Here is a 26,941-nt window from a genome sequence, read left to right as displayed (position 1 = left end):
CTAACCTGAATGATAATCCTTTTAGTTTGAGATTCACCACCACAATTAGTACCAAGGAAATCTATTTTTTGGATATCAAATTATGGGTAGAAAACGGGAGAGTACATTCCCCAATATATCGCAAACAAACAGCTGGTAATAGTGTGCTGCACTATAGTGGTTATCATCCGCAAAATTTGACTAACAGTATCCCCTATGGAGAAATGTTAGGACTCAAAGAAGTTTGCAGCACTGATACTGAACTTAAGATTCAGACAACACATATGAAGGATTTCAGGACAGTGGTTATACAGCTAAAGCTTTAAGTATTGCTGAAAAGAAGGCAGAATCTCTCACAAGGGACCAATTGCTATATCCCAATGATGTCAGGAACTCAAAGGATGAAAACATACGTTTTACACCACATACGATACCTCCTCACACAGGATTAAAAACTGATGGCCAAACACTGGACAATTTTGGAAATGCCGTAGTCACAGGTACGAATTTGTCACTTAAACCTTCCATCAAATATAGAAGAGGGAGGACCTTGGGGGATCATCTTACACATAGCTACTACACGGGGACCAAGAAATCTACCACTTGACTAACTACATCTAAGGGTTCTATCAGTGCTGACATATATCTAATACTGCAGGGTTTTTTGCATCTGATTTTTGTATCTGTCCTTTAGTGTCCCTGTTCGCTCATGTATGTGGGTAGCACGATTTTCCCCTTAAGGAATAACGCTGTGGCAAGGCATTTTCACAGGAACACAACTGGGATGAATCGAAATTGAGGTTCTTTGCCATCAATGGGGTAGAAAAGAACATAAAGGGTGACAGAGTCAGAAAATTAAGACAACTCGACTCGAGATATATACTGGATTTACAAACTAAATTCCCATATGGGTTAAATAAGGATGAGGAATTAGAAGTACATATGGGGTAACTGCTGTATTCGTTACCCTTGTCCTCTCATCTCTTTTTTTCTCTCTCTGACTCTTGTCCTCATCTTTTCTCACCCCCTCTTACCCTAGATTCCGAGTAACACTGTGTTAGGTAAAACAGTGACATGTCACTCTATAATTAGGGGGGCCTATGTGATGTATATTGTATTTTGATTAAGATGAATTTGATGTTTTGTCTTTCACTTTGCCAATGGAATTATATACATACACAGATTTGTGAACGATGTCCATATGTGATAAGGTGTGGGCACTTGCCAAATATTTTGACATCCTATTTGTTGGAAGTAAGTTAATGATTTTTAAGGTAGCAAGAGGCCACTTGGGCTTGACTCGATGCTACCTGCATCCTTCGTTGTATGAAATTGAAAATGTATCATTTTGTTCTATCCATTAGTGATGATTGAATATCAATCAGTACACTTATAGAGCGCACTACATACCCGTGAGGGTCTCAAGGCGCAGGTGGGGTGGGGCGGGGGTGCTGCTACTGCTCGATGGATGATTAAGATTATGGCAAGTCTGTTGTGTAACAGGGGGAAGTATAATATTTTTTACTTGTGTTATTGAATTTGTTGGATGTATTGTCACTGAATACAAAATATGGAGATTTGACCTGCAAAATGGATTGCCTTCAATTCAACCTGTAAGGCAATATTTTAGTTGCCATTGTATACCACATAAGAAGATTTTTTCTCAGTTTATGAATTTTTCAGAATCATGTCAACATTTTTAATGTGGTTAATGCACTTTAAATTCATGGATTATGTGATAGGTATGCCTTGAAGTAGTGAGATACAGGGTGAGACATTGATCCGTAGAGAAGCACAGTATCTCGTCAGTGTCTCTCATGTATTATTTATTCTTCACAGGTGATGAGGCTTGTTTACCTTGACAAAGGCTGTTTACAGTCGAAATGCATTGGAGCAGTTGAATAAAAATAAAACATATTCTTCACACGCACCTTGGAGTACCCACTTTTCATTTAGGGAACGGCAGGAGTTTGGGAGCTGCAGCGCGGTTATTTGATCAAGGCCATCTTCTAGTGACCGAAATGCGTCATGGACACGTGAGCAGTAGCAACAATATATAAATATATCCTGAAGCTTAAGGACGCACTCGACATCAGCCTCTTAACCATCCGGTTTATTGTTACATGGCAGAACACAGCGTCGATACCCCACTGTGCAATCTTTAAGCCTAACGCGTTTCAAAGCAACCGCTTTTTCTTGAGAGGCAGCTTTTCAAATATATCTTTAGCGAGGTGCCTTGACCTTGTCATTAGTCGCATGCGTTTAAATGCCTTGCTTAGTGCGTGCTTTAGTGCGTGTCTTCTTCTCATTGCATGCTGGTACTCGTAGTCCCCATCATGGCATATTATCTCCTCTAAGTGAGTTCGTTTTTTATATACATTAAAAGCAAAGTTTCCCTATTGTAGGGCACAAGGAGCAGTGCTGATTCTCATTAGCAAAGGTTGATGTGCCGCTTTTACGGTGATTAAGCAGTTTCCACCTGCAGCTTTTCATCTTCATGAGAAATGGTGCAGTCCTTCACGGCCAGGCTGGCGTGACGTAATTTTGTCAAGCAATTGCCCTGAAGCTAAAGGACGCACTCGACATCAGCCTCTTAACCATCCGGTTTATTATTACATGGCAGAACACAGCGTCGACACTCTCACTGTGCAATCTTTAAGCCTAACGCGTTTCAAAGCAACAGCTTCTTCTTCAGAGGCAGCTTTTCATGTATATCTTTAACGAGGTGCCTTGATCTTCTCATTAGCTGCATGCGTTTAAATACCTTGATTAGTGCGTGCTTTAGTGCGTGTCTTCTTATTGCATGCTGGTACTCGTAGTCCCCATCATGGCATATTATCTCCTCTAAGTATACATACATACACACATCTATACATACATACACACACACACATATGTATATCGTTATTTCTAGCTCTTTATAAATCAATATCTACATAGGTAGGTATATATAGATATATATATATATATATATACACACACATGTATATATTCCCCACTGAAAAAACCAAAGGTTACAGGTATGTTAGTTAGGGTGATATTTCACTCGTACAAAACCAGAAAAATTCGCACCCCTGCAATACACTGCTCATGACCTCACATATTACATCACTCATGACATGGTCCGTAAAATCACGGACGACATTACTGATGACATCTCAAATTACATCACTGATGACATCATCCAGTTTTCAAAATGCTTATGAGTGTTAAATATATATACCAAGATGTATTGATAAATCAGTAGGTATAGGAGTGCCTGTATCAATGATTCAGTAAGTGTGTGACTAACCGTATAAGTGAGTGATTAGGTCTCTCAGTGAATGTATGGGTCACTGACTAGGTTGTCTGAATGTCTGTTTCTGTCTGTCAGTTGGTGTTGAAGTGGTTGTATGGGTTGGTGAGTGGGTACATGTGTGGGTGTATGGGTGATTGATCGGTTGTCTGAGTACCTCTATGGGTGTATAAGTGTCTGCGTGGGTGGGTGAGAGGGTGTATAACTGCTTACATGGATGAGTGAGTGTGTGAGTCAGTGGGTGTGTGGGCTAGTGAGTGTAAGAGAGGGGTTGTATAAGTGACTGAGTATGTCTATGGTGGTGTCCGTGAGAGAATGGATGTGTCAGTGGTATATGGTGAGTAAGTGGATAAGTGAAAGGCAGTATAGGTGAGTGTTGAGTATATCAGTATGTATGTGCGAGAGAGGGATTGCGACTGGCTGTATGGGTTAGTGAGTGCGTGTGTGAGGGTCTGTATAGGTGAGTGATTATATGTTAGTATCTGTATGAATAAATGAGTGGGTGTGTGTATAACTTTGTAGGTGAGTAAATGGCTGTCTGATTAACTTAGATGAGTGAATAGCTCTATAAGTGACTGACCGTGTGCGAGTGGCTGTATGGCTGGATATATCAGTGTTTTTATTAGTGAGTGAGTTGGTGTACGAGTGGCTGTATAGGTGACTGAGTGGATGTGTCTGTAGACCTATGAGTCAGTGAGTGGGTATGTAAGTACTGGTCTGGGTGTGTCAATGGTTTCGGGAATGGTAGTGTGGAAGTTGCAGTGGGTGTATGAAAAGTAACATGGGGTGTGAGTGGCTGCATCAGAGATTCTGTGGATGATGCCATCAGTGATGACATCAGTGATGTAACTTGAGATGTTGTCATCACTGATGTCACGGACCATGTCATGAGTGATTTAATATGTGAGGTCATAAGCAGTGCATTGCGGGGGCGTGAGTTATAGTTAGTTCAGCTAACAAGAACTGCTGAATTTCTCATGTTTTGTACAAGTGAAATATCACCCTAACTAAACAACACTGTAACGTTTGATTTTTTTCAGTGAATTTCTAAGGTTTTTTTCAAAATTCTATTTCCTAACTATAATGTCCCTGTAACATTTGGTTTTTTTCAGTGAATGTTTTAGGTTTTTTTAAATGCTAATTCCTAACTATAACTTACCTGTAATCTTTGTTTTTTTCAGTGAATTTCTAAAGTTTTTAGGTCTCGCGCCTAGTGGTGCACTGCTCAGCTGTGCTCGCGCAGCGCGAGACTTTCATAGGTGAAAAACGGGTATTCAGGCTGACCTAGGAATCGCACACACTCCTGCGTGTGCGATTCCTTTTGTGGTACGCGATTGGCCTTCGTGTGCGTCTTTTTATAAAAGACTGTACGCAATTGGCCAAAGGCGGGCGCATTGCTCCGCCCATGGCCTATTGGTGTCTATTACGCGCTTGGTGCGCGTAATAGACACCAATAGGCCATGGCTCGCAGTGGCGCGCGCGCACGCACCACTCGCAGGCTTGTTTGCAACAGTTATTACAATATTTTAGCAGCTAACATTACAATGTATACAGTTCATCGTGCAATTACAATTGACAAATTAGGCTATTAATAAAAGAGCCATCTAATTTAATGGTGGGATTACAAAAAAAGAAATGCATTTGAAAAATAACTTTACAATTTGCAGGCAGTCATTCGGGAATTTAGAATGTAAATTGGGCAGGTTTTCACACAATAATAAAGTGCCACTTCAAAAGGGCAACACAGAAATATACAGTTGCGTGTTTACGCCACCAATAAGTATTAGTGGAATCGTTTATATTTCCATAGATTGTGTCTTAAAACAGATAATTTTTAGGATTAGAGGCCAATACACATTAGATGTGGTGCTTACAAATCTATATGTTTCAGCTAATGCCAATATTAAGAGCATCATTTCATCCATTACTTTTTGATGGTCTCTGGGCCAGAATGAGGAAAGGAATATCTCGTTTCAAGTGGCAGAAAAGAAGCATTTGATCAATTTGAATCTCATTTCATTGTGCTATCAATCAGTGACTCCATTTAAAGATGCACCCAGGCCAGGCAGGAACGGGATCTTTTACGCTGCTTTTCGCAAAATGCAGCACCTCGAAGTTACGGGAAGCCAGTACGTAGCACTTTACAAATGTCCTACCAACTAAATAAATGAGACATTATGCTCTTAGAATATTTAGAAGCAGAATTTATAATACCGACAGGCGCACAAGGGCAAAATGCCTCACGCGTCTCTAAAATGACACATTCTGGCTGTCACTTCTCATCTTGAGAGCTCTCACCCCGCCAGACTCGAGCCGCCTTTTTCTCACTGTGCGGGCGAAGCACCTGCCCTCGTTGGCCGCAGCGTGAGGCTTCACCCACACTTCCGGTGACACACGGGCTGCAGTGAAAGGGTAGGCGAGGGAGGATGCCTGCAGACGGCTGTCGGTGTGACGAGACAGGCGTCCTTGCGGGGGAGATACAGAGCTCGACAGAGGCAGCCCCTGGCTCGTGCCCTGTGCCCAGGCACTGTGCGCGTGGGAAAGATCTGGCGTGGCGCCTTCTCAACCACCATCCTTGGCTCGCTCTAGAAGAGGAGCAGTGTCAGACCTGTAATCTACACTCAGAGTCCCTCCTCTGCCTCCTTGATTCATTTGTGTTTGCTAAGACTATTATTTTACAGATATAGGTACAGTGCAATATTTTATAACGAATGCCTTTAGGAGCAAATTACAAAAAAAGTAACATTAAGGAAAACAAAAATGGTGCAAAAAAAGGCAACCACAAAAACATGCAATGTATTAAAATCCATTGAAAAGTAAGGTAACCTGAACGCTGGGTAACACAATCACAATCCATTTATATTTAAAAAAGTTAAAAAGGAAATGTGAGAATCAATCATGATAACTTTATATGTCTCTTGATCTGGAAAGGCTTTAATTTCTTTTGGAATGCTGTAAAGAAGGGTGTATTGCTTTAAAAGTGTTGGCTTCGCTTGGCTAAAAAGTAACACTTAGGCCCTGCATTTAAGTTTGGCGGGCTGCCCGCCAACTGTCACGGTGGTGGAGTACACTACATCCGCTGCCCCGGGTGGACTCCGCTTGTCATAGTCCCGCGGTGAACTCTGTACCTTCAGAGGAACCGCCGTACCTGTGGTTCCTCTGAAGGTGCTGCAAATTGATGAACGGATGCTGTCTTCCCAATGGCCACGCACAAACTTGGTGTGGGAGTCATTTTTTAGGTCAAGCCTGGGCAGCGCATGCGCTGCTCTGCAAGGCATGCTGTATTAGAGTATGGACTTGAAGCCTCGCCCACTCTGCCCACATTTGTCATTAGCTTGCGTCATTGTCCTTCGTAAAGGCTGGCCTCTGAATTCTTAAAATGCTTGTTAGTCCCTCCTTAGTACCGCGTTGTCTTCCTTTGTAACCTCCCATGAGGACTGGCTCTTTTACTTCGGTTGTTACACAGTACGTCTTATTTAGTCTGAAAGCACTATTTTCTTCAATTAATTTCTCCTACTGCAGGCATGGCATGCTTTCCTGCAACTTTCAAAGCGCCATGCATTCTTTCACTTTCCAAGCAGCCCGGGACAATAGCAGCCGCTTCTTTGAAATGCAATAGGTATCGCATTTACAAGAGTTTGATCTTTTGGCATTGTAAATGAGAAGGCCTTTTATTTATCTGTTTGGATAATTAACATAGATAAAAGCTATTGTCATTTCCAATAGCTTAAACTCTCGCAAATGTGAGGCCTATTGCATTGCAAATGCTTGTTTAACTAGTAATCAAGTTTTCAGAGTGGTGAAGAAAGGGGGCTGGGCCTTGAACCAGCTCTTAGAAATCCCGCTATGTACGACTTACAGGAGGTACCAGGACGACTTCTTGGCCCCCAAGGTCCCTCAGGAGTAAAGTGGACTTCACACCCTAATCAGTAGTGCACCACGAGCTGCGTTTGCAGAGTTGTAGAGAAAGGGGGCGGGTCCTCCGAACACTTCTTACCAATCCCACTGTCTGGGACGTACTGGAGGTAACAGGATGGGTAGATGGCCCCGTCATGCCATAGCAAACTGCAATGTCCTGGGGTGGGCACCCCGGGACGTTGCTGGAGCAGTCCCTGAGGGGTGGTAGTCCTCAGGGACATGCAAGGCTCCCTCCCATCTTGTATATAGCCAAGTGCCTCCCCACACATTTGTAAATAAAAGTGCCCCGGAGCAGCGGGGAAGCCATAGGGCCTCCACTGCATTTTTAAAAAAATAGTATGCCCCGGGGAGGGGAGGTGATGTTCCCCGGGGCTGCGGAGAGCCAAGCAGGGCCCCCCCCCACACATTTTCATTGTTACATCCCCGGGGAGGCGCTGTCCCCGTGGCTTCTGATAAGCCCAAGAGGGTGACACCATGTGCCTCTCTCCTTCATGCCCACGCGGGGGTGTAAAAAATAAAATAAATAAAAGACGCACAGGAAACCGCACGTCTTTTTTTCCATTTTGATGCGGATCCACTGCGACAAAATAAAAAAATACAAATGCTTTTAAAACCTGGTGGGGTCCCTGTGGGACTTCCCACCATATCTGGTGGGGTCAGGGTATTCCTAACGTGCCCCCTTTTCTTAATTTTTTTAATATTTTTTCTGGGACTTGGCTTCCATCCGAGTCCCAAGTTGGCGGCCAACATTTCTTGGTTGAAGTGATGGAGCCAATCAGAGCAGTGCATTTGCCTGCACAAGCACGTCTCTGTTCGCTAAGGCTTCGCGGCCAGAGACATCACTATCATTTTTGGCTTAAGTTACTCAAAAACTACTGAACGGATTTACACCAAATAAGCAAAAGGCACTTCTTTGAAACAACATCTATCTCTCTGCCAAATTTAGTGTAAGTCTGTTCAGCGATTTGGGCTGTAGTTGTGGTTAAAGGTTCCTATGGGAATTACCATTACAAACACAACCTTATTCTCGAGCCCCACTGCACGAATCACCCCCAAACCTTCCCAATCAATAGTACCCACTGTGATACTTTTTGGCCAAATTTCATGCAGATTAGTTAAATGACGCCAAAGTTATAACGCTTTTCCTATGGAAACTAGGCGACTGCCAGCAGATAACAAATAAATAAATAAATTAATATATATATATATATTTTGACGGATCCCAGCCATGTACAGTAACCATATAATTAAGTAATTCCAATATGCACATACCTGCACCAGTGTGACCTCGGAAGTGCTGTGTTTTCACCCCTGTGATCCAATCCCAACAGGCAACTGTGTTATCAAACGATCCTGTAACAAGTTTCTGCTCGTCAAACTTCACCGCAGCACATGTGTGTGTCTGGATGCCATAGATGCACTGACCTGTGCTCACATCCCATAACTTCGCTGACAAGTCATCTGAACCTTTAAAATATCAATGCAAACTGGTTTGCTTAGTTCAGGCTTGAGGTAATGGATCTAGCGAACAGAACATGTGGCATTCAAGTTACCTATTTTATGAAAAATATATAGGGAATAGATGTGAGGGGAAATGTGGAAAAGAAGACAAGTTTTCTGAAAAAGTTTTAAAAAGCACACATTATAGGACAAGAATTCATCAGGTTTACATTACCAACTTGGGTTTAAGTTAAATGTTAGTTTGCTGAGCTGTAGAAAACCTAGTGAGAAAGAGTGTGGTAAGTTTGAGAACAAATAAACTTTTATTTAAGTACAGTTTGTTATCTGGATCCGGTTTCTCTCAAGGTTCAGCCTAGAAGGGCCTGGAATGTGGTACTCCAGTGTTGTAAAAATATGCATCCTATTTGCACTACTGGAGTGGACATCTCCTACGCCAATGGAACGCAGCTCATCATCCTCCACCATCAGAGCCAATTTCCACAATTGCATGATGAACATCGCTGAATGGATGAAGGACAACTGTCTCTAGCTCAACATGGAAGTCCTCATCTGTGGGCACAATACCTCGCCATGGAACGACGCATGGGAGCCCACTAAGCTCGGCCCTTCCCCCGCCCTGAAAGACCACGCCCGAAACCCAGCATCATCTTGGGCAGCAAGTTATCTATGAAGAAACAGTTAAACCCAGGCTGATCCGCCTGCTTCCACACCCTATGCATGCCCTGCAAAACTGTATAACACTCACCCACCAGGCTTACCCCTTGGTGGCATGCTTCATTAATGGGTTAGTCCAGTTCTGCTGCAGAACAGAGCGTGCTGCTACCTGTGTGTTACACAGGAGCATTGTGTGGTATACACAAATTGATGGTGGATACGAGTTGAGGGTTTTCTGGAGTTAAAAAATACCTGTCTGGTAGGAAAACCTCTGTTTTATTCCTTCCTCCAGGCTGTATGATCAAAAGGAGAGGAACAGAAAGTATGCTCGGATTTTAGTGATCCTACTTTCGAATCCGTTGACATGCTTCAAGCCACCTTTCCCTGTGGCTTTCGTCAGGACCAAGGAACTACACTCCCGAGACCACTCCTAGCTCAAAAACAAAACACCCTGCATGCAAATAAACTATACACATACTTGGTGTTGCGTTCTGTATTTGTATTTTTTTTAAAAAAAAGCTTCATAGGTCCCCCAGTGATGGGACAATCCTGTTGTCACACTTGCATCAAGGTCTCGTCTGGTTTAGTAACCTAAGATTGTGTTGCCACGGCAAGTAGGTGTATGGATTATTTGCATGGATAAGGTACAACAAAAAGCCTTGTGCTTTTTCCACAGAGGAGGATTAGCCCACATATCCGAGTAGGGCTCCTTCAATTGAAAGAAAGACTTTATTTGGTTAATAGCTAAGTTAACCATAAAAGCATCACATCATTGCATTAGAAAAAATATAAGCAGAAACAAATACATATTGATAAAAGACTTGAAAAATAACAATTAAAATAGACCATATTACAGGCTATAAAACACTGTGCAAGATTCAATAAAAATATTCTTAGATATAAATCCAATTTTCACATACATCCAGGTAAGCTGTACTAAATTAAAACAAAACAACCCCTAAACCATTTATTTTCTAAGTTAAAACCAAAAAATCACTAAATTGTTTCATTTCCTACAACAGTCAGTATTTCCCTTGTACGGAGCACCTTTGTAAAAAAGCATTGCAACTTAATGGCAAGTACTGGAAGGCCTCACCCATCCAGGTAAGCATGCAAAAAAGTGCTTTACACTGGGTTGACTGTCCAGATCTATCATTGAAGGGGCATTTTCAAGTCCAAGGACCCAATCCTTCACTCTTTAAAAATTATACCAGGCGATGGATAATAAGGAAGTGGGTTAGGAGAGAGCTTTGGTGTTGCGAGTTAAGATAATATATGGTTGGCATTCGGGCTGGTTGTTCATTGCCATGTATCTTACTACAGTAACCTTGTTTCGATCAAGCAAGTTCCTTTTCTCTAGACAGACTGAAATTTGTTCCTTAAGGTTCCTTTTGGAGAATGTTCTCTGGATGTATCCAGGGACCCCTCTCTGTCTGTACGAGCCCGCTTAAGGTGTTTTTAATGTACCTTAGCCAAGGGATTATATGTACCTGATCAAGTCCTAGACTATATTTTATGATGGTTCTAGTAAAGTGCATCTATTCTTTAGACCTCATTGAGTGCCATTATAGGAGTGGTTTGGATTTTAATGTATCTTGTAAGAAGCCAACTCCCAGTTATCTATGAATTATGGTTGCCGATATTGAATGGGGTACAGCTAAGGGTCTTCTAAGGAACTTATTCTCTTGTATTTGAATTGTTCCGTTATCCCCTATGCCCAGATTTCAGCACCATATGTCACTACCAAGACTGATTTAGCATTCTATAGGGTCAACATCTCTCTGATTGGCTTGGTCCCTAATTCGGAGGTAAACCTTAATAAGTAACTGTTGCTTCTGGGCATATTTAAAATGCATGTCTCCCTATGATGCTTCCAACCCCCATTTGAAGCAGGGGTGTGCAATTAAATAAAATATCTACTTGTCCATGGGCCAGGTAGCTTTATAAATCTACTTGTCCTGTGATAAAATCCACTTGTCCAATTTGTGCCATGTAAAAGGCGACAAATTATGGCAGCGATCTCATTATATAAGAGCTCTGATATAGCGTCTCTGATTATGCCACGGCTCATACCATAGCAGGGTTTGAATACTAGCAAGTCCCTTGTGATGCCACATTTCCGCAGATCTATATACTGGGGCTGAAGGTGGTCGTAAGCAATAGTTCCAGCCTTGGAATGCCCTTTTGAATCTGTGCAAACCTACTAACTTGTATGTTTTAAGGGTTTTCACCAACTCTTCTCTAATCTTATCCCATATTGAGAAAGGTTGGGACTTTACTCTTGACAATGGCAGATGTGAAACTTCTTCCAGGGTTGGGAAAAAAGTGGTTGGAGGGAAAATGAACTTGCAAACACTCAGATTTTTGCATGAACAAATCTACACATGCCTATTTACTCATGCTAAAATGTCGTTCACAATTATTTTCTAGGAGTACTATTTCTTGGCCTACTAAAGTAAATTCTTGTGAATTCATGGGAATTGTATATCTGCATTTAATGCAAGGGCATGGGTGCACTTTTGAGACTTTCTTTAATAATTGGGCCCCTAATTAGGTCTGGCATTAATCATGACTGTCAGAAGTGCAGTCCGAGATTACAACATTTACTTAGAGCGCTCACTCTACTAATAAAGGCTTTGCCTTAATGAACCATAAATACAAGTTTGAACAGCATTAACACAAGGACACAAAAATAACCTTAACTGCAGATAATACTCTTCCCTCATCCATAATGTGTTATTGTAAATTGACAGCCAAAGGGTTTGGGATGTAGGGGGTTAGGCCTACTTGTCGCAAGGACAGAATACACATGAAAACTTGTTGCCCTGGACTCCATACAATATGTCCTGGGTGTCGGACTAAAGAAATTCCACATCCCTTTTGAAGAGAACTGTATCCCTAGATAATTAAAAAAAATTGTGTTTTGGATTGTATTTCCCTTAATACAGAAAGTTTCTTACTTTCCCTTGTTTGGCCACAGCTCATGGTGAAGGTTTTCCCAATGTTAATTTTCAGATCTTTACTTTACATGCACTCCACTTAGGAATTTATCAGATTTTGCACGCTTTTCGGAGGTAGAGCCAGAAGTGCAGCATTGTCGGCATATAGGAGTATGGGTATTTGTTGTCTGCCTGCTATAGGGGGGTTGACACCTACTAACTGTCATTTGTCGTCTACCCCATTTATATATAGGGAGAAGATAATAGACGCCAGCACACATCCATGCCGAACTTCCCTTGCTATTTTAAAAGATGGAGTTAGTTCTCCATTTGGCCAAAGCATTCTTTAGAGAATAAGTTACTGTACGTGTATGCCAGGAGCGAGAATAAGCCTTAGGGAACGCCCAGTATATCCTTACATTCCTTAGTTTATTATGGGTGACCAAATCTATAAAGCCCATGTACAGGGAGCCTTCTTTAGCCATGATATATTTTCCCACCAAAAGATTCACGTTAAGCGGCATCTCAATCGTCCCCAGGCCTTTCCTGAACCCATATTGGACATTTGTTAGGAAATCTTATTCTTCTGTCCACAGGTACAATCTTTCTAAAATAACCCTTCCCAACAGTTTAGTTGAAGAGTCAAGCAGGGAGATGGGTCAATAACATTTCGAAAAAGTCCGTGACCCCTTTCTGAAGATGGGAATGCTAAATTAATTGACCCAGGATGGACATATATATAGCGATACCAAAGGGGATGATGGACGGAGCGTGAGAGCAAATCAAACACTCACCCCCAGTCAACTGATCTGGGTTTAATCCATCATCATTCTTTAGCTCACTCCACCACCCCAGTTCAGACATGGCCATATGCAAATCAGTCTGACCCTGTGCCTCATGGGAACAGTCCAGCCCGAACTGCCAAGCCATGTCTACCATGGTATCGCTTTGGACATGTATATAGCCTGTCCCTGCTGAATTCAATACCTTGGTCATAAGAGGGGCCTCGAGGGCGTGTTAGAACTTCTAAGTGCCCATCGGCACCCCATCGGGATTTGAGGCCTTCCCCTTTGGAATTTTGTTCATTGCCCTCAATACCTCCTTTCAAGGTGAAAGCCACAGAAGTTGACCGGAATACCAAGGGTATCCTGATCGTTTTTAGGTCTCGCCTAGCGACGCAGCGCATGTGCTGCTCGCTTGCAAGATCTATTGTCGTCGATTTTGCTTCGGAAGCGAGGTGGAAATTCCACACATGCTTCTGAATGGCACGGGTCAAAATTGTGCACTTTTCATTGGAAGGGGGGGCATGTTTTGTTTCCTTCCTGTCTCCTGCTCGCCGTGCCTGCCCGGACAGGCGATGTGGACACGTACGGCTCGCGGTGTTTCAGCACAACGCGCGCGATTACTACTCTGCTCGTCTCTACACAGCAGCCACTGACGCATCGTTTTTAGGTCTGCCAGTCACCAGCTGGTATGTATACCCCCCTCAGCAGCCTTTAGCTATTCAGTCAGCCTACGTGTTCTATAAAGTTCCAGTTCTTCCCCCTACTGGCCGCTAGCGCACTCACTCCCTGTTCTGCCAGTGGAGCGGGCTCACGGATACACAGAGGGGCTTGTAGGGTCGCTTTGGGCTCTGCTTCTCCATGGGGGAGGCGAGTCATTGATGTGTGATGATAAACACGCATAAGCCTGGACTGAAAGCGATCTGCCTCGGCGGCCCGCCATAAGGGAGCGTTGCCGCTCAAGGACAGTGGCTGAGGGCGGCCATTAGACCATGACTGCAACGTGAGCGTTAACAGAGAGGAGTGAGATAAGCGTTCTGTGGCGTATGCGTGCGTGATTAAAGGTCCTCATCCCTGGGTAAGGTAACTTGCTTACTCGTCTTCTTTGGGAAATTGTGACAAATGCTTTCAGAAATCCAAGTAGACTCCATCCATCAAATTTCCTCTGGACAGGTTGCCTGGGCACACTTATAAAGAGTCGCCATGACATGAGCTCCTCTGATGGAAAAAAAAAACCACACGTTGCCTTGGATCTTGTGCTCGCATGTCTGCAACATACCTCACCATCCTAACCCTAGCGGGTATGAACAATGGTCTTCTTCCATTCTTATGGGGTGTGATGGGACTGCCCCTGCTTCTTCTTTTTCTACTGGAGCCTCTCATGTTACAAAGTTGCAAGGTGCTACAGGTGCGTGACAGTACTGCCCATCATTGGTGAGACCTCGTCTGGTGTACTGTGTCAGCTCTGAAAGTCAACTGTTGACATGCCCAAGTGATGGTTACATTGTGTGGTCATGATATACGTGTTATCACTCTCTCACTCACCAGCAGAAAGGGAAGATTGCTTATTTAATATTAATGTATAGTTTCACAGAGCAATACATTTGCCACAGTTAAACATATATAAAGGTATATATGAACCAATACCGTCTTTTAAAAACATACATTGTCTGCCCCTTTCTCTCTCAATCTCTCACATCTGTCTCTTTTCTCGCTCTCTCCCCATCTCTGTCTCTCCCTCCGACTCTCTTTCTCGCCCCTTTACCCCTCTGCCTCGCTCTACCCCCTCCCTATCTCCGACCCTCTGGCACATACTCCATCTCACTTTCCTTCTCTGTGCCCCCCGCTCATTGTTGTATGTGTTTACCAACGTGACAGCAGTAACAACACATTAGTAAACGCATACATTATGAAACAACATCTCTTTTCTTTATAGGCTCCGTTTAAAGTGCAGACACCTTTCAAAATCGTCCTCCCGCCTTGCCAGGCGTGAGCTAGAACAAGTTATTAAACTCTTCAGAGCAGCGGCGGCTGGAGAGGCGAGGATCACAGCGGCTTCAGATTCCTTCAATAAACGCAGGGGTTAGAGTTTGCAAACTATGTCAGTGAATCAGTCCCTCCACCGCCTCACTTGTCGTAGAATGAGCCCCTTCGCCCCCTCTCTAAGTTTTACAGACGTCAACAATGCAATCGGTCAAGGAGGAGCCTAGCGCTTGACCAAGATGGCCGCGTGAGCTTAGGGCTCCCGAGACCCTCGCGCCCTCCGTCGACTATCCTGTCTCTAATCCTGTCTGCATGCATGGCATCGTGTAGATGATTGGTCAGGGAGCCGATTGATGCTACCCGCGGTCGGATCGTCCACCGGGAACCGGACTTACACCTGGCGGAAGACTGCGGCCTATCTCCCGGGGAAGCCAGGGGCTAGAGTTGGCTGGATGCCCGACTCCTAGTTGAACAACAACGGCCAGGCGAGGTGTGAACTGCCGGACGGAGGTCCCCGCACTTTCACTTTCGATTTCGCTCCCTTTGTCAGCCCTGCTACTGGAGAGCTCTGGATGGCTTTATTACCCCGGGGACGCTCTGTAGGCTACTCTGGCGGTCCACGGTAGAACTGATCACTCCTCATTCCTCTCCTTGAGTGGGACCCGTCTTAACTGAACCGACCTGCTTGGAGTCAACCATGTCGGGCAAAGCAGAAGGGGATCGGCAGAAGCCTAAGTCTACCAGGCGGGGAACCTACACCCAAGTCAACAGCATGGACCGATATGCTCTGCAAAAGGGATCACCGAGTGGATCGAGCCAGGTGCCGGATGCCCAGAAGGAGGACTCGCCTGTGGCCCCGGAGCTCTCCCTGCAGGATGTCATGGGCGCGCTCGAGGGGATGCAGACTTCGATTGGGAGGCAGTTTGAGGCCCTGGCGCATAAGGTGGATGCCATTTTGGTGGATGTCAACCTGATCCGTGCGGACTTGGGCAAAACGAATGAACGGGTTAAGAACTTGGACCTCAAGACCACGGGCCTCACTGATGATGTTACGGAACTGCAGACCGAGGTTCGTAAGCTGAGGTCCGAGAGTGATCTCGTCGCCCGCCGGCTGGAGGACTTTGAGAGCCGGGCCAGGCGCAACAATGTGCGCGTTATCGGGGTCCCGGAGTCCTCGGATGAGGCTTCGGTTGACCTGCTTGTTGAAGACCTGGTCCTCAACCATCTGAAGCCCAAGGGCCTTGGGAAGTTCTTTGCGGTGGAAAGGGCCCATAGAGTGCCGGGCGGGAGGCCTAAGGCGGGTGCCCCGCCGAGGCCGATCGTGGCCCGGCTCTTTCACTTTCGAGATCGGGACGCTATTCTGCAAGCATCGAGGGTGACGGGCCCGGTCCCCTTCCAGAACGCGTCGGTGAATTTCTATCCGGACTTCACCCAGCAGGTGCAGAGGCAGAGACAGGGCTTTCTGGGGGTGAAGCGGCGGCTCCGGGAAAGAGACCTGAAGTATGCCATGCTCTTCCCTGCCAGACTGCGGGTGGTGCACGACGATCGGACATTCTTTTTTGACTCTCCTGTTATGGCCGACGAATGGCTGGACGCTTTGCCCCGGCGACGGACGGGGGACGACACAGCCGAGGATGGAGACAGTGGCCGGGATGGGCAGGGCTGACATCTCGGGGCCGGTCTGACTTGATTTGACTATACTTGAAGACTTGCATAGAGTGCAGTAACTGTGGAGGGTTGCGGGAGGACGAGGGTTGCTCTTTTCCTCCCTTAGGGTACTTTTTGTAGACTTTTTGTTTTTGTAGGGCGACAGGCACACTGCAAGTTGGGGGGGCTTTGTAAGCTGCAGCAGGGGTGCAGGGTGGGGGGAGTTTTAGGGATTTTGGGGTTGTTGTTGGGGGGTTTATTTCTGCAAGGCATGATGCTTATATCCAGGGCTGTTCCATGGTGGCTCCTCGGGTGTGGGGTGGGCCTCTTTTCGTTTGAGGATGGGGGGTAGGGGCTTAAGTGTTATAAGCTGGAATGTTAATGGGTTGGGGGATCGCATTAAGCGGGGGATTGTTTTGCAATTTTTGAAACGATCAATGCCGGATGTTGCCCTGCTGCAGGAGACGCATCTTATAGGAAATACGTGCTATGCCCTGAATAGGAAGGGGTATAAATTCATTGCACATTCAGGATTCTCATCTGGGTCCAGGGGTGTGGGCATCCTAGTTAGAGCTTCGTTGCCATTTGAGGTGGACTCCACCATTGTTGATGATAGGGGGAGGTTTGTGGCGGTGGCGGGGCGGTGGGAAGGACGGACTGTGGTTTTAGTTTCGGTTTATGTCCCGCCTGCCCTGCAGGCCTCCACTTTTGCAGATCTGGGTAGGGCCCTGCTGGATCTCCCGGGGGGAATGCTTGTGGTGGGAGGGGATTTCAACGCTGTTTGCTCCGGCCTGCTGGATAGACACCCGCCCAGAGACACAGGGGGGGCTCAGAAATGGCTTCCAGACTTCCTAGACACGCTGGTCTGATAGACTGCTGGCGGCTCCGGCACCCCACACAGAGCCAGTACACGTTCCACTCCGGGGCACATGGTAGCCTCTCCAAGATTGATTACTTGCTCACTCTGGCCGCGCATGCCTCGTTGGTATCCGAGGCGAGGCACATGGCGCGCGGTATATCTGACCACTCGCCAGTGTGGATCCGGCTGGATCTAGGTCGGGAGGGAGGAGGAAGGGTGGCCCCTATCAACCCCTGGTATTTCCGAGACCCCAAGATGCGCAGCGCCCTGGTAAAGAAGGTAGAAAATTTTTTCAAGGACAATCAGGGAACCGTTGACTCGGCAGTGTCGCTGTGGGAAGCTTTTAAGACCGTGCTTCGGGGGGAGGCCCTCTCCCTAGTAGTGGCTGCAAAGAGGCGTAGAGATGGTGAGATTCTGCAGGTGGAGGAGGAGATCGCGGCTCTGGAGGGAGCGATGGAGGAGGAGGTTACAGAGTCCTCACTGCATGAGCTTTGTTTGAAGCAAACTGAGTATAAAGACCTGGTGACGAACGCCGCTAAGACCCTCAGTAGGGAACAGCAGGGCCGACTGTATGATGTTGGTGATAAGGCAGGGAAACTCCTGGCGTGGCTGGACAAAAAAGAACGGGTCAATAGAGTGGTGCCAGAGTTGACGGGAGAGAGGGGAGAGGCGATTGTGGAACCTGAGGGGATTGTAAAGAGCTTCTCGGACTATTTCTGTAAGGTTTATGCCTCTGCGTCGGATAGGCCAACCAAGGACTCGTGTGACCTCCTCCGTGATATCGAGTTGCCCTGCCTCTCTGCTATAGATAGGGACGATCTGGATGGTGACATAACGGTCGACGAGGTGGCGGGGGCTATCCGCGCGTTAAACTCGGGTAAGGCCTCGGGACCGAACGGCTTGCCGATCGACCTGTACAAGCTGTTCCCGGATAGGGTCGCCCCTCACCTGCGCGCCATGTTTTTGGAGGCGCGGGGGGGTGGGGCCCTCCCGTTGGATCAGCGACTGGCGTCGATTGTGGTCATACACAAAGAGGGTAAACCCCGCGATAAGTGCGCCTCATATCGGCCTATTTCACTTCTTAACGCGGAGCCGAAAATTCTGGCTAAACTCCTGGCGACCCGCTTGATTAGGGTACTTGGCGACTTAGTCCACCCGGATCAATCCGGCTTCATCCCGCACCGAAACACAGCGCTGAATCTTAGGCGACTTCATGGCGTAATCGCCAGGGCGGGCACGTTGCGTGAACCGGCTATTGTGGCGTCTCTTGATGCCACGATGGCCTTTGACACGGTGGAGTGGGCATACTTGTGGGCCGTGCTGGCCAAGTTCGGTTTTGGCAGCGGTTTTGTGAGCTGGGTGAGGTTGCTGTACGAGGGGCCGCTAGCTAGTGTTGTGGTGAATGGTCGGGCGTCGAATCCGTTTCAGCTTGGAAGGGGTACTCGGCAGGGTTGCCCCCTGTCGCCTCTGTTGTTCGCCCTCGCCCTTGAGCCGCTGGCTGCGTGGATACGTTGGCACCCGGATATACGGGGCCTTCGGTGGTCGCCTGAACACGAGGACCGTATTTCGCTCTATGCCGATGATATCCTGTTGAATCTTGCCTCACCCAAGAAGTCACTTATAGTGGTCTGTGACGTACTCACATCTTTTGGTAGGAACTCGGGTCTCGTCATCAATTGGAGCAAATCATACTTGTATGTTCTTAGTGGCGAGGTTCCACCGATCCCTAGAACATGTTCGATACAGATCGCCCAGCAGGGTTTCGTGTACTTGGGGATCTTTATCTCCATGGACTCGGCTGTGCGCTATGAGAAGAATCTGCTCCCCCCCCTGGCACGCCTGAGGCGCGATGTTGAAGGTTGGCAGAGGCTGCCGCTCTCCCTCGTTGGGCGGGCGGCCCTGTTCAAAATGATGTCTCTCCCCCGCTTTCTCTACGCCTTACAGAATACCTTGGATTGGGTGCCGGCCAAATACTTTCGGGAGGTCGAAGGCCTCCAACGGACGTTGCTGTGGGATGGGCGGCCGCGAATTGCTATTGCAAAGCTGACGCTTCCATGGTACGACGGGGGCATTGCGCTCCCAGATATCCGTCGGTACTATTGGGCCACACAGCTGAGCGCGATCAATCATGGGCTTTATGGCCCTGCTCTCAGCCCTGGGTATGCCATGGACAGGTGGTTGCTGCGTGGTGGTAACTATTACAGGGCGTTGTACTCGCGATCCCTAGACTCGTCCCTCACGGGGCCCACCGCTGTGGCAGTGCGGGTGTGGAAGATGGCAACTGACTCGCTGGGCTGGAAGGATAAGCTCACCCTCGCTACCCCGTTGTTTGAATCGGAGAGATTGGGAAGGCTTTGGCATTCAAAAGGTTTTGATAAGTGGGACCTGATTGGCATCTCCAGGGTGGGTGATGTGCTGCATAAGGGGAGGGTGAAGTCCTTTGAGGAGTTGCAGACTGAGTATGAGCTGGGGCCCTCCGAGTATTTCAGATACATTCAGATGCGCCACGCCCTCCGATCAGTCCTCGTGGAGGGTGAGAAGGTGCCGGAGTCCTCTCCCTTGGAGGACCGGGTCCTTGATGGCCACATGCCCGAAAGCACGATCTCGCTCATATATAAGAAACTTATAAACGTCCGGGCGGACATGCTTCTGGGGCTGAGGGACCAGTGGACTAGTGATGGCCTCGAGTTAGATGATGAGGATTGGCAGTCAGCTGTTTCTTCCCCTAAGGAGGTCGCGATCCCGTCGCGCCTGAGGCTGGTGCAGCTTAAAATACTGCACCGAGTGTATGTGACGGGGCCAAGGCTGGTCCACATGGGGTTCTCGGAGGACGGCCTGTGCAGGAGGGGGTGTGGTATGGTGGGTACTTTCCTGCACATCATTTGGGAGTGCGGTGTCATTGTGGACTTCTGGAGGGGAGTCCATGCAGTAATGGGGGAGGTGACAGGCATTGCTCTGCAACCGGAGGCGCGGTGCTGTCTCCTGAATATCTGGGGGCCCACTGACCTCGATGAAGCGCGGACCCAATGGGTGACACTGGGTAACATGGTCGCTAAGAGGGATATCGCGCGATTGTGGGGCTCCTCGGGGCCCCCCACACTGACTGCGTGGAAAGAGAACATGGACTGGAGCATGTTTAGGGAGAAGACAGTCTACTGCTCTAGAGGCCGCCCCCGGAAGTGGCACGCCATCTGGGGGCGGTGGAATCAATACAGGGGGGGAATATGTCTTGCCCCTGATCTGGAACCGCCCGAGGAACAGCTTTCCCCCTGACCTTCTTTCCAGCACAGACTGATTTGTGAATTATTTGGGCCTCTGCTGTCCCCCCTCTTCCTCCTTATACTATCTTGTAACTGGTAGATGAGTGGGGTCTGGCCTCCCCTCGGGGCTCTCACCATGGGTTTTTTAGTGTTCTTGCCTTGCTGGGGTTTGTTGTGCTTTTTATGTTTGCTTAAAATTGAACCTTTGCACTTCTCTTTGTACTTTACTGGGGACGCATCACTGTTTCTAATCATCGATGCTGCCGAACCTCCGGGCTGTCGGCTGAATAGCTGTGTCCTGATTTTTAAATAAAGGTTTTCCAAAAAAAAAACAAAAACAAAAAAAAACAATGCAATCGGTATCGCCTTTGGGACCTTATAAGTATTTAGAGAGAGGATAAACACTCATCTGGCAAACAGGCTCGTGCCCAAGAGTTGGCACGGCCTGCGCAAATAGGGAATACATGTTTCGTCTGCTGGCAGGAGTGAGTGCACAGGAGAGGAGCGGCAGTGTAGCTCAAGCAGTGCAGATCGGAGGGGGCAGGTGGCTAAACAGGGTGAAGCTGGGAACCAAGACAATCCCTACTACTGCCTAAACGTTCTCTGTCCATTAAACCGTGCTGAGGACAAACTTCGTCCGGACCGTTTTTGTACTAAATATTGCCCGCGGCTATCTCCCTCACCTGCTGTTCTCCCTTTCTTTCTCGCTCCATTTCCTTCCTCTTGCTTAGTTTAACATCCTCTCTTCTTTCACTCACAGTCTTTTCCTTTTGCTTCTTACTGGCTATCTGTCCATTTCAATTCTGACCTTTGCATCTGTCATCTATGATAGTCTATCCCTCCGTCCCTCTCTGCCCTAATATCTTCTGCTCTCCACATCTTTCCAACTGCACCTCCTTTCGCTCCTCACTCCTCTTCCACTTCGCATTGTAATTTTTTTGAGCCTCCCTCTGCTTCTTTACTCTTTGGTCCACCTTTCACAATCCCACTTCTGTTCTCCCTCCTCTTCAATACCCTTTCTCTATAATTTCTTTAATTTCTGCTCAATATTCCGTTCTTCCCTCAACTTTTGCACTCTTTTCTTCCCTCAGTTCACTGCCCTTCTCTGGCAAGAGGGAGTATTCTGTACCTCAGTCAATACATTTTCCTGCCTGGGTGTTTCATACGCAGCGTTTGACCAATAAATGGATGCTCTGGTGAACCGTATTTATTCATTTGTTTTAAAAAACTGCAAGTGGTGCATAAACACGCACTTTGTACATATAGTCCTTGCTTACGAGAAGCAAGGCTGGCAGTAAAATAGATTGCCAGCCTTGCTTCTCGTAAGCAAGGACTGCAAGTACAAAGTGCTTGTTTACGCACAGCTTACAGGTTTTCAAACGCATAAATAAAAAGCATTGTCATTTACAATGCCAATAGCTGAAACTCTCGCAACTGCAAGACTATTGCATAGCAAATGCTTGGTTTCTAGTGCACTACTGTGAGAAAAAACTGTACCACATGGCCCACCTACTGTGCAGGTCGAATCAAGGATTCTAAGTCACTGCCAAGCCCTTTGGTAAATAATGGGGCATTAATTGTTTTCCAAAAGAGTGTGCTGTCCTTGGTCTCTGCAGCTTGTGCCAAACTCTACCATGCTTCAGATTGTAACCCTGTTTTCCTGTTGCTTATTGCATTCTTATATACACAAGTCCACTTTCCCGGACAGCTAAAGGGTCCTTGGGTTTTAAATGTAAAGGTTTCGCACCTGAGAAAATGGATGATTAAACCAGCATTCATTTTTCCTCACTTTGCTCTTCGGCTTCATATTAAAATTTTGGCTTACTGAATTGGAAATAGCTATATGAGCTTCCAGTGTCCCATCATGAATATTTTCTAAGGCCAAACCAGCCATAAAGGACTCCAAGTTCCTAGCTACCAGATCATGTACGAAGCTTGAGGGTTCAACACTGGCCCATTTGTATTCCATTAAGTCCAACTGGGGTTATATGGCAATTATACCTGTTTCAGAAATTGGGTGCAAACTAATATGTAATTTTAAAATTACAGGATTATAGTAACTGCTATAATTTTCTCCCACCTGTAAATCCTGTGGAATAATTTTGTCATTATCAACAGTAAGAAAGTGATCAATATTTCTATTACAGCCTCTTCCCATAAATGTTGAGGGCTGAAGGGGACTATTGGGGCAACAAAAGTCAACTATGGTTGAATTATATTTCAGCAAAAGATAATTTAGTGCTGAGCCATAAGGACAATGTTTAACTTGGTCTATATCGTTACCCCTAGTGTCAGTAAAGCCACACACCTGTTACATTCCGTAATATTAAAACCCTCAGCCCAATCTTTATTACGCTGATCAATAAAATGGTTCAAGTCTATTTCAAGGGCATTATCCACTTCAACCCTTGTGGGATTGAAAACTTTATTATAAAAGTTAATTATTAAAATATCCAGGTTACCTTCTGATGTAAGCAACATGAATTGATAGTAGGGCGACAATAAAACGATTTTGTTGACTTTTAGTGCAATTCTGGTAGTAACTAGTACAAGTAGGCCACTTTTGGCCCTGCCAATAATCAAACAGTAGCTGTAGTACATTTGGATTTATAAGACAAGTTTCTTGGATACATACAATCTGAGCCATGTTTATATGATTATCCCAGCCCTCTAGGCTTGTTTCATTTGCCAGAACGAGAACGTTCGATGACACAACGGTTACTTCGGAAGAGTCTGGGTCGTTGGAAGGAGTCTCTTTGCCTTGAGTTAGAAATCTATCTTTGTGGGTGATGAGCTATAACTGATTGGTGTTGTTGCTGTAGTTGCCTCTTTTGAGAGTACGGGATCAAGGATCTCAGGGTTTATAAGCCTACCCAACTATTCAAAGCCGTCTAGGGGTGCAAATCGATTGTTGGTAGGGACAAGGATACTGGAGTTTTTAATATTTCCATAGGAAGCCTTTGACTTGGTTTTTGTACCAGAGGTTAGTCTTAGGAAAAACCCTAAGGGTACCACTTTTATATTGCTCTTCTGGTGGCTATTTGACGGATACGGTTTCTGGAGCAACTGAAGAATATTCTTGATCAAATAGGGGTTTCTAAAATGCAATACTATAGAATCTCCTTCCATATTTGTTTGAGAATTTCCGATCTACCCAACTCTTTTCATCATCAAAATTTCCTTGAATAGTACATCTTCCTCTGATATTCGTTATGCTATCTAATGGATTGCCTTATTTTTAAGACCACAAGATTCTTTTGCTATGAGTTTTAAACCAGAGACCCCCATTAGGATCAACACATATGGAGTGGCCTCCAGTGGGAGGTGTAGTACGTCCTTAGAAAACTGACTATGCAGGTCTTTCCTCCAGGTTGAATCTGGATTAGGATGTCTTTTCCTAATATTAGTAGGATTTCCCGGCTGTTTTATGGCAGTATGGTTGAGATTTATATTCTCTCTCTCCAAATGAACTAAGCTCCTATGAGGGGTCTGGTTAAGGGATCTGGTTAAATTCAGCCTGTTGTCTGACTGAACCTGCTATTTTCCTTGTAATTCCTTGCTTTGCCCAACAGATTGCCGAGTCAAAGGATCTAATTGTTACTTGAGTAACTTCAGCGCCTTTACTAGGTTTATTTTAAGACAATTAAGTTTATAGTCACCCCCTCTAAGGCCTGCTTCACTGTTGCTCCCACATTTTTAATTTGTTCACTCACAGCTTGAATGTGGGAAATATTATCGATTAGAATAACCACCTTTGTCCTAGGTGCTATATTCCGCCCCCATTTCTTTGCCGTTGATTGCGAGAAATTACAAATGGTGGGGAAAGGGGTGGGAGGGGATACAACTTTCGATACACAAGGGTTCGAATTTAATGGGAGCTCTACTGCTGTCTTTGTGGTTTCTGGCCTGTCTGGCTAGGGTGCTTCTACTGTAGCAAGCACTCCTAAGGTTGCCCGATGCGTGAGCCCTAACCTTTTCTCTGCATCGTTAATCTCTATTTATCCTTGACATGGCCCGATTTAGATAACTTGCAATGGGATTCGTGGTGGCAGAATTACCCTCCTTTGGTCCTACTCTGATCAGTTTTTTCTACTTGCCCATGTTTTAAACAACCAAAATTAATATGAAGCAAACAAGCAGACGCGGCCCGTTCTGTGGGTATAGTAGAAGCGCTTTATATCGCTAGTGGTGGCAGCGGGGAACTGTCAGCGGCCTCTCCTCTTCAGGAAGGCATAGATAACCGGAAAGCGAGTCCTGCTGAATGTCCAGCACAGTTGCAAACAGCATAGCCCATGCCACGGGTGAAGTGGAGGTGCTTTACAGCATTAGTGGCGGCAGCAGAGAAATGTCAGCAGCCCCTCCTCCTCAGGAAGGCATGGATTATGGGATAGCGAGTCCTGCTGAAGGCCCAGCACAGTATCAAACAGCGTGGACCATGCCACGCATGAAGTGGAGATGCTTTGCATCATTAATGGCAGAAGCAGGGAACTGTTAGCAGCCCTTCCTCCTTAGGAAGGCATAGATTATGAGATAGAAAGTCCTGTTGAAAGCCCTGCAAAATGGCAAACAGTGCCGAAAGAGGAGGTTTTTTGCTGTACTGGATTATGGGAGAGGGAGTCCAGTTGAAGGCAAGAAGTACACTTTCTTGAAAGAGCTCATCTGCAAGTCCTGAACCCCAAGTGCTGTTCTTGAGGTCCTGGAACCCTTACCAGGTGTCAGTATACTCTTCCTGCCTGAAGCTAAAAGCCTGGGAGTTAGAAACTTTTTGCAAACTTTTTGCCTGGAGAAATGTCGAGGGACTGGCCACTCCATGTCAACCAATCCGCCAAGGGTCTTTCACCAATGGGCTGACTTTGCTGCGCTCCAGTTATGTTCTTCTCCATCGCATCAAATCACACCTAGTCAGCCTGACACCAAATCGCGTTCGAAGTCGTCATACCCTCGTCAGCTAGAACCCTTGCGCCATTGAGAAAATCCAATTTCCATAAAAGAGTTTGTCTGATGAGAGAAATCTTCACTGAATCCGACGTCAGCAGCATTCTATTGATATCGACTGCTTTCTGGGCGTAAAGTCCAGACTTTTACTGCACTGAATGTTACCTGTTTTCGTTGATGGCTTCAGAAAGACGTTGTCATTTGTCAACCTGTCATCGACAAGCCAGACTTCTGATCCAGACTACAGGCTTCCCTTGCTGTAGACTCTACCGTAACAGACAATATTGAAGTCTGAAGGCAACTCTAACTGGCATCAACCTGGCCCTCGTATCTGACCCGTGTACCATTCTGGGTGGCCTTAAACCTTACCTATGTCCTGGTCTAGCATGACCTGCTGCCCGTGGTTGGTGCCATCTTTATTTAAAATTTAAAGAATTCATCTCCCTTGTTCCCCGTACTGGATTTTTGTCATTCTGGTGTCATTGTGTTCAGTAAAATATCTCTCTCTATTTTGATCAACTGGAATGAAATTTGTATTGCTTTGTGTTTGACCTTTTAACTGATCTAGTACTTCTAAATGCTTTACACATTTTCTTAGGTTAAGCCGGTTTGCTCTCTGCTATAGCTACCAGAGGTAGAGCTCAAGTTTAAATTACTGAAACCTAACGTTATTACTTGTGGTGGACTAACATCCACTTTAACTAATGATCCACTTTACCACAGTGAGACATTGCATGATCTTCTAGTATGCAACTGTTAGGGTCACCACAGCCTGACATGTATCATCAAAACATGGTTCTGTGTGCGACTCAAACTTACATTGAAAGATCTTACCACTGGTGGCTATTCAACTGCCAAAGAAACGAGGGAAAAGAGAATGAAGTGGCCATGACAATTCAATGTTATTGCATTTGGTATACGTATGGCCATAAACTGTTGAATGAACTGAAAGGGATTACCTAGATTATAATGCGAACAATACCCAATACATACACTAAACTAGATGTTATATACTTTCTGCCTTACATCTGATCATAGGATGATGACAATAACAGGATGATCTACTCTCCTTTCAGTTGCCCTGCACTTCTGTTCAAACAGTGCAGTGTACTTGAGCAGGCGTCTGATAAGTTTGATAGGCAGGCTGAATTACTGTGGTAGACCCATTTTTGAAGTCCCCCAATGTATGAAATTTGTGTATTTGGTTGTATGACGTTACAAAGCAAACT

General features: G+C 45.9%; 1 protein-coding gene across 3 annotated transcripts in view; it reads right to left on the bottom strand.

Moving 5' to 3' along the window:
• FBXW2 (F-box and WD repeat domain containing 2) overlaps window positions 1-26,941 on the bottom strand; it is a 137,597-nt gene that overhangs the window by 58,832 nt on the left and 51,824 nt on the right. For all 3 annotated transcript variants that reach the window (XM_085613713.1, XM_085613715.1, XM_085613714.1), the window contains exon 4: window positions 8,465-8,659. In XM_085613713.1, the coding sequence (XP_085469839.1) occupies window positions 8,465-8,659 (195 nt within the window). The remainder of the gene's footprint in view (window positions 1-8,464; window positions 8,660-26,941) is intronic.

The sequence above is a fragment of the Triturus cristatus genome, chromosome 1_2 (genome assembly GCF_964204655.1).
Source record: "Triturus cristatus chromosome 1_2, aTriCri1.1, whole genome shotgun sequence".
NCBI lineage: Eukaryota > Metazoa > Chordata > Amphibia > Caudata > Salamandridae > Triturus > Triturus cristatus.
The sequence above is the reverse complement of the archived record's forward strand: the minus strand, read 5'-3'. Positions and strand labels throughout refer to the sequence as shown.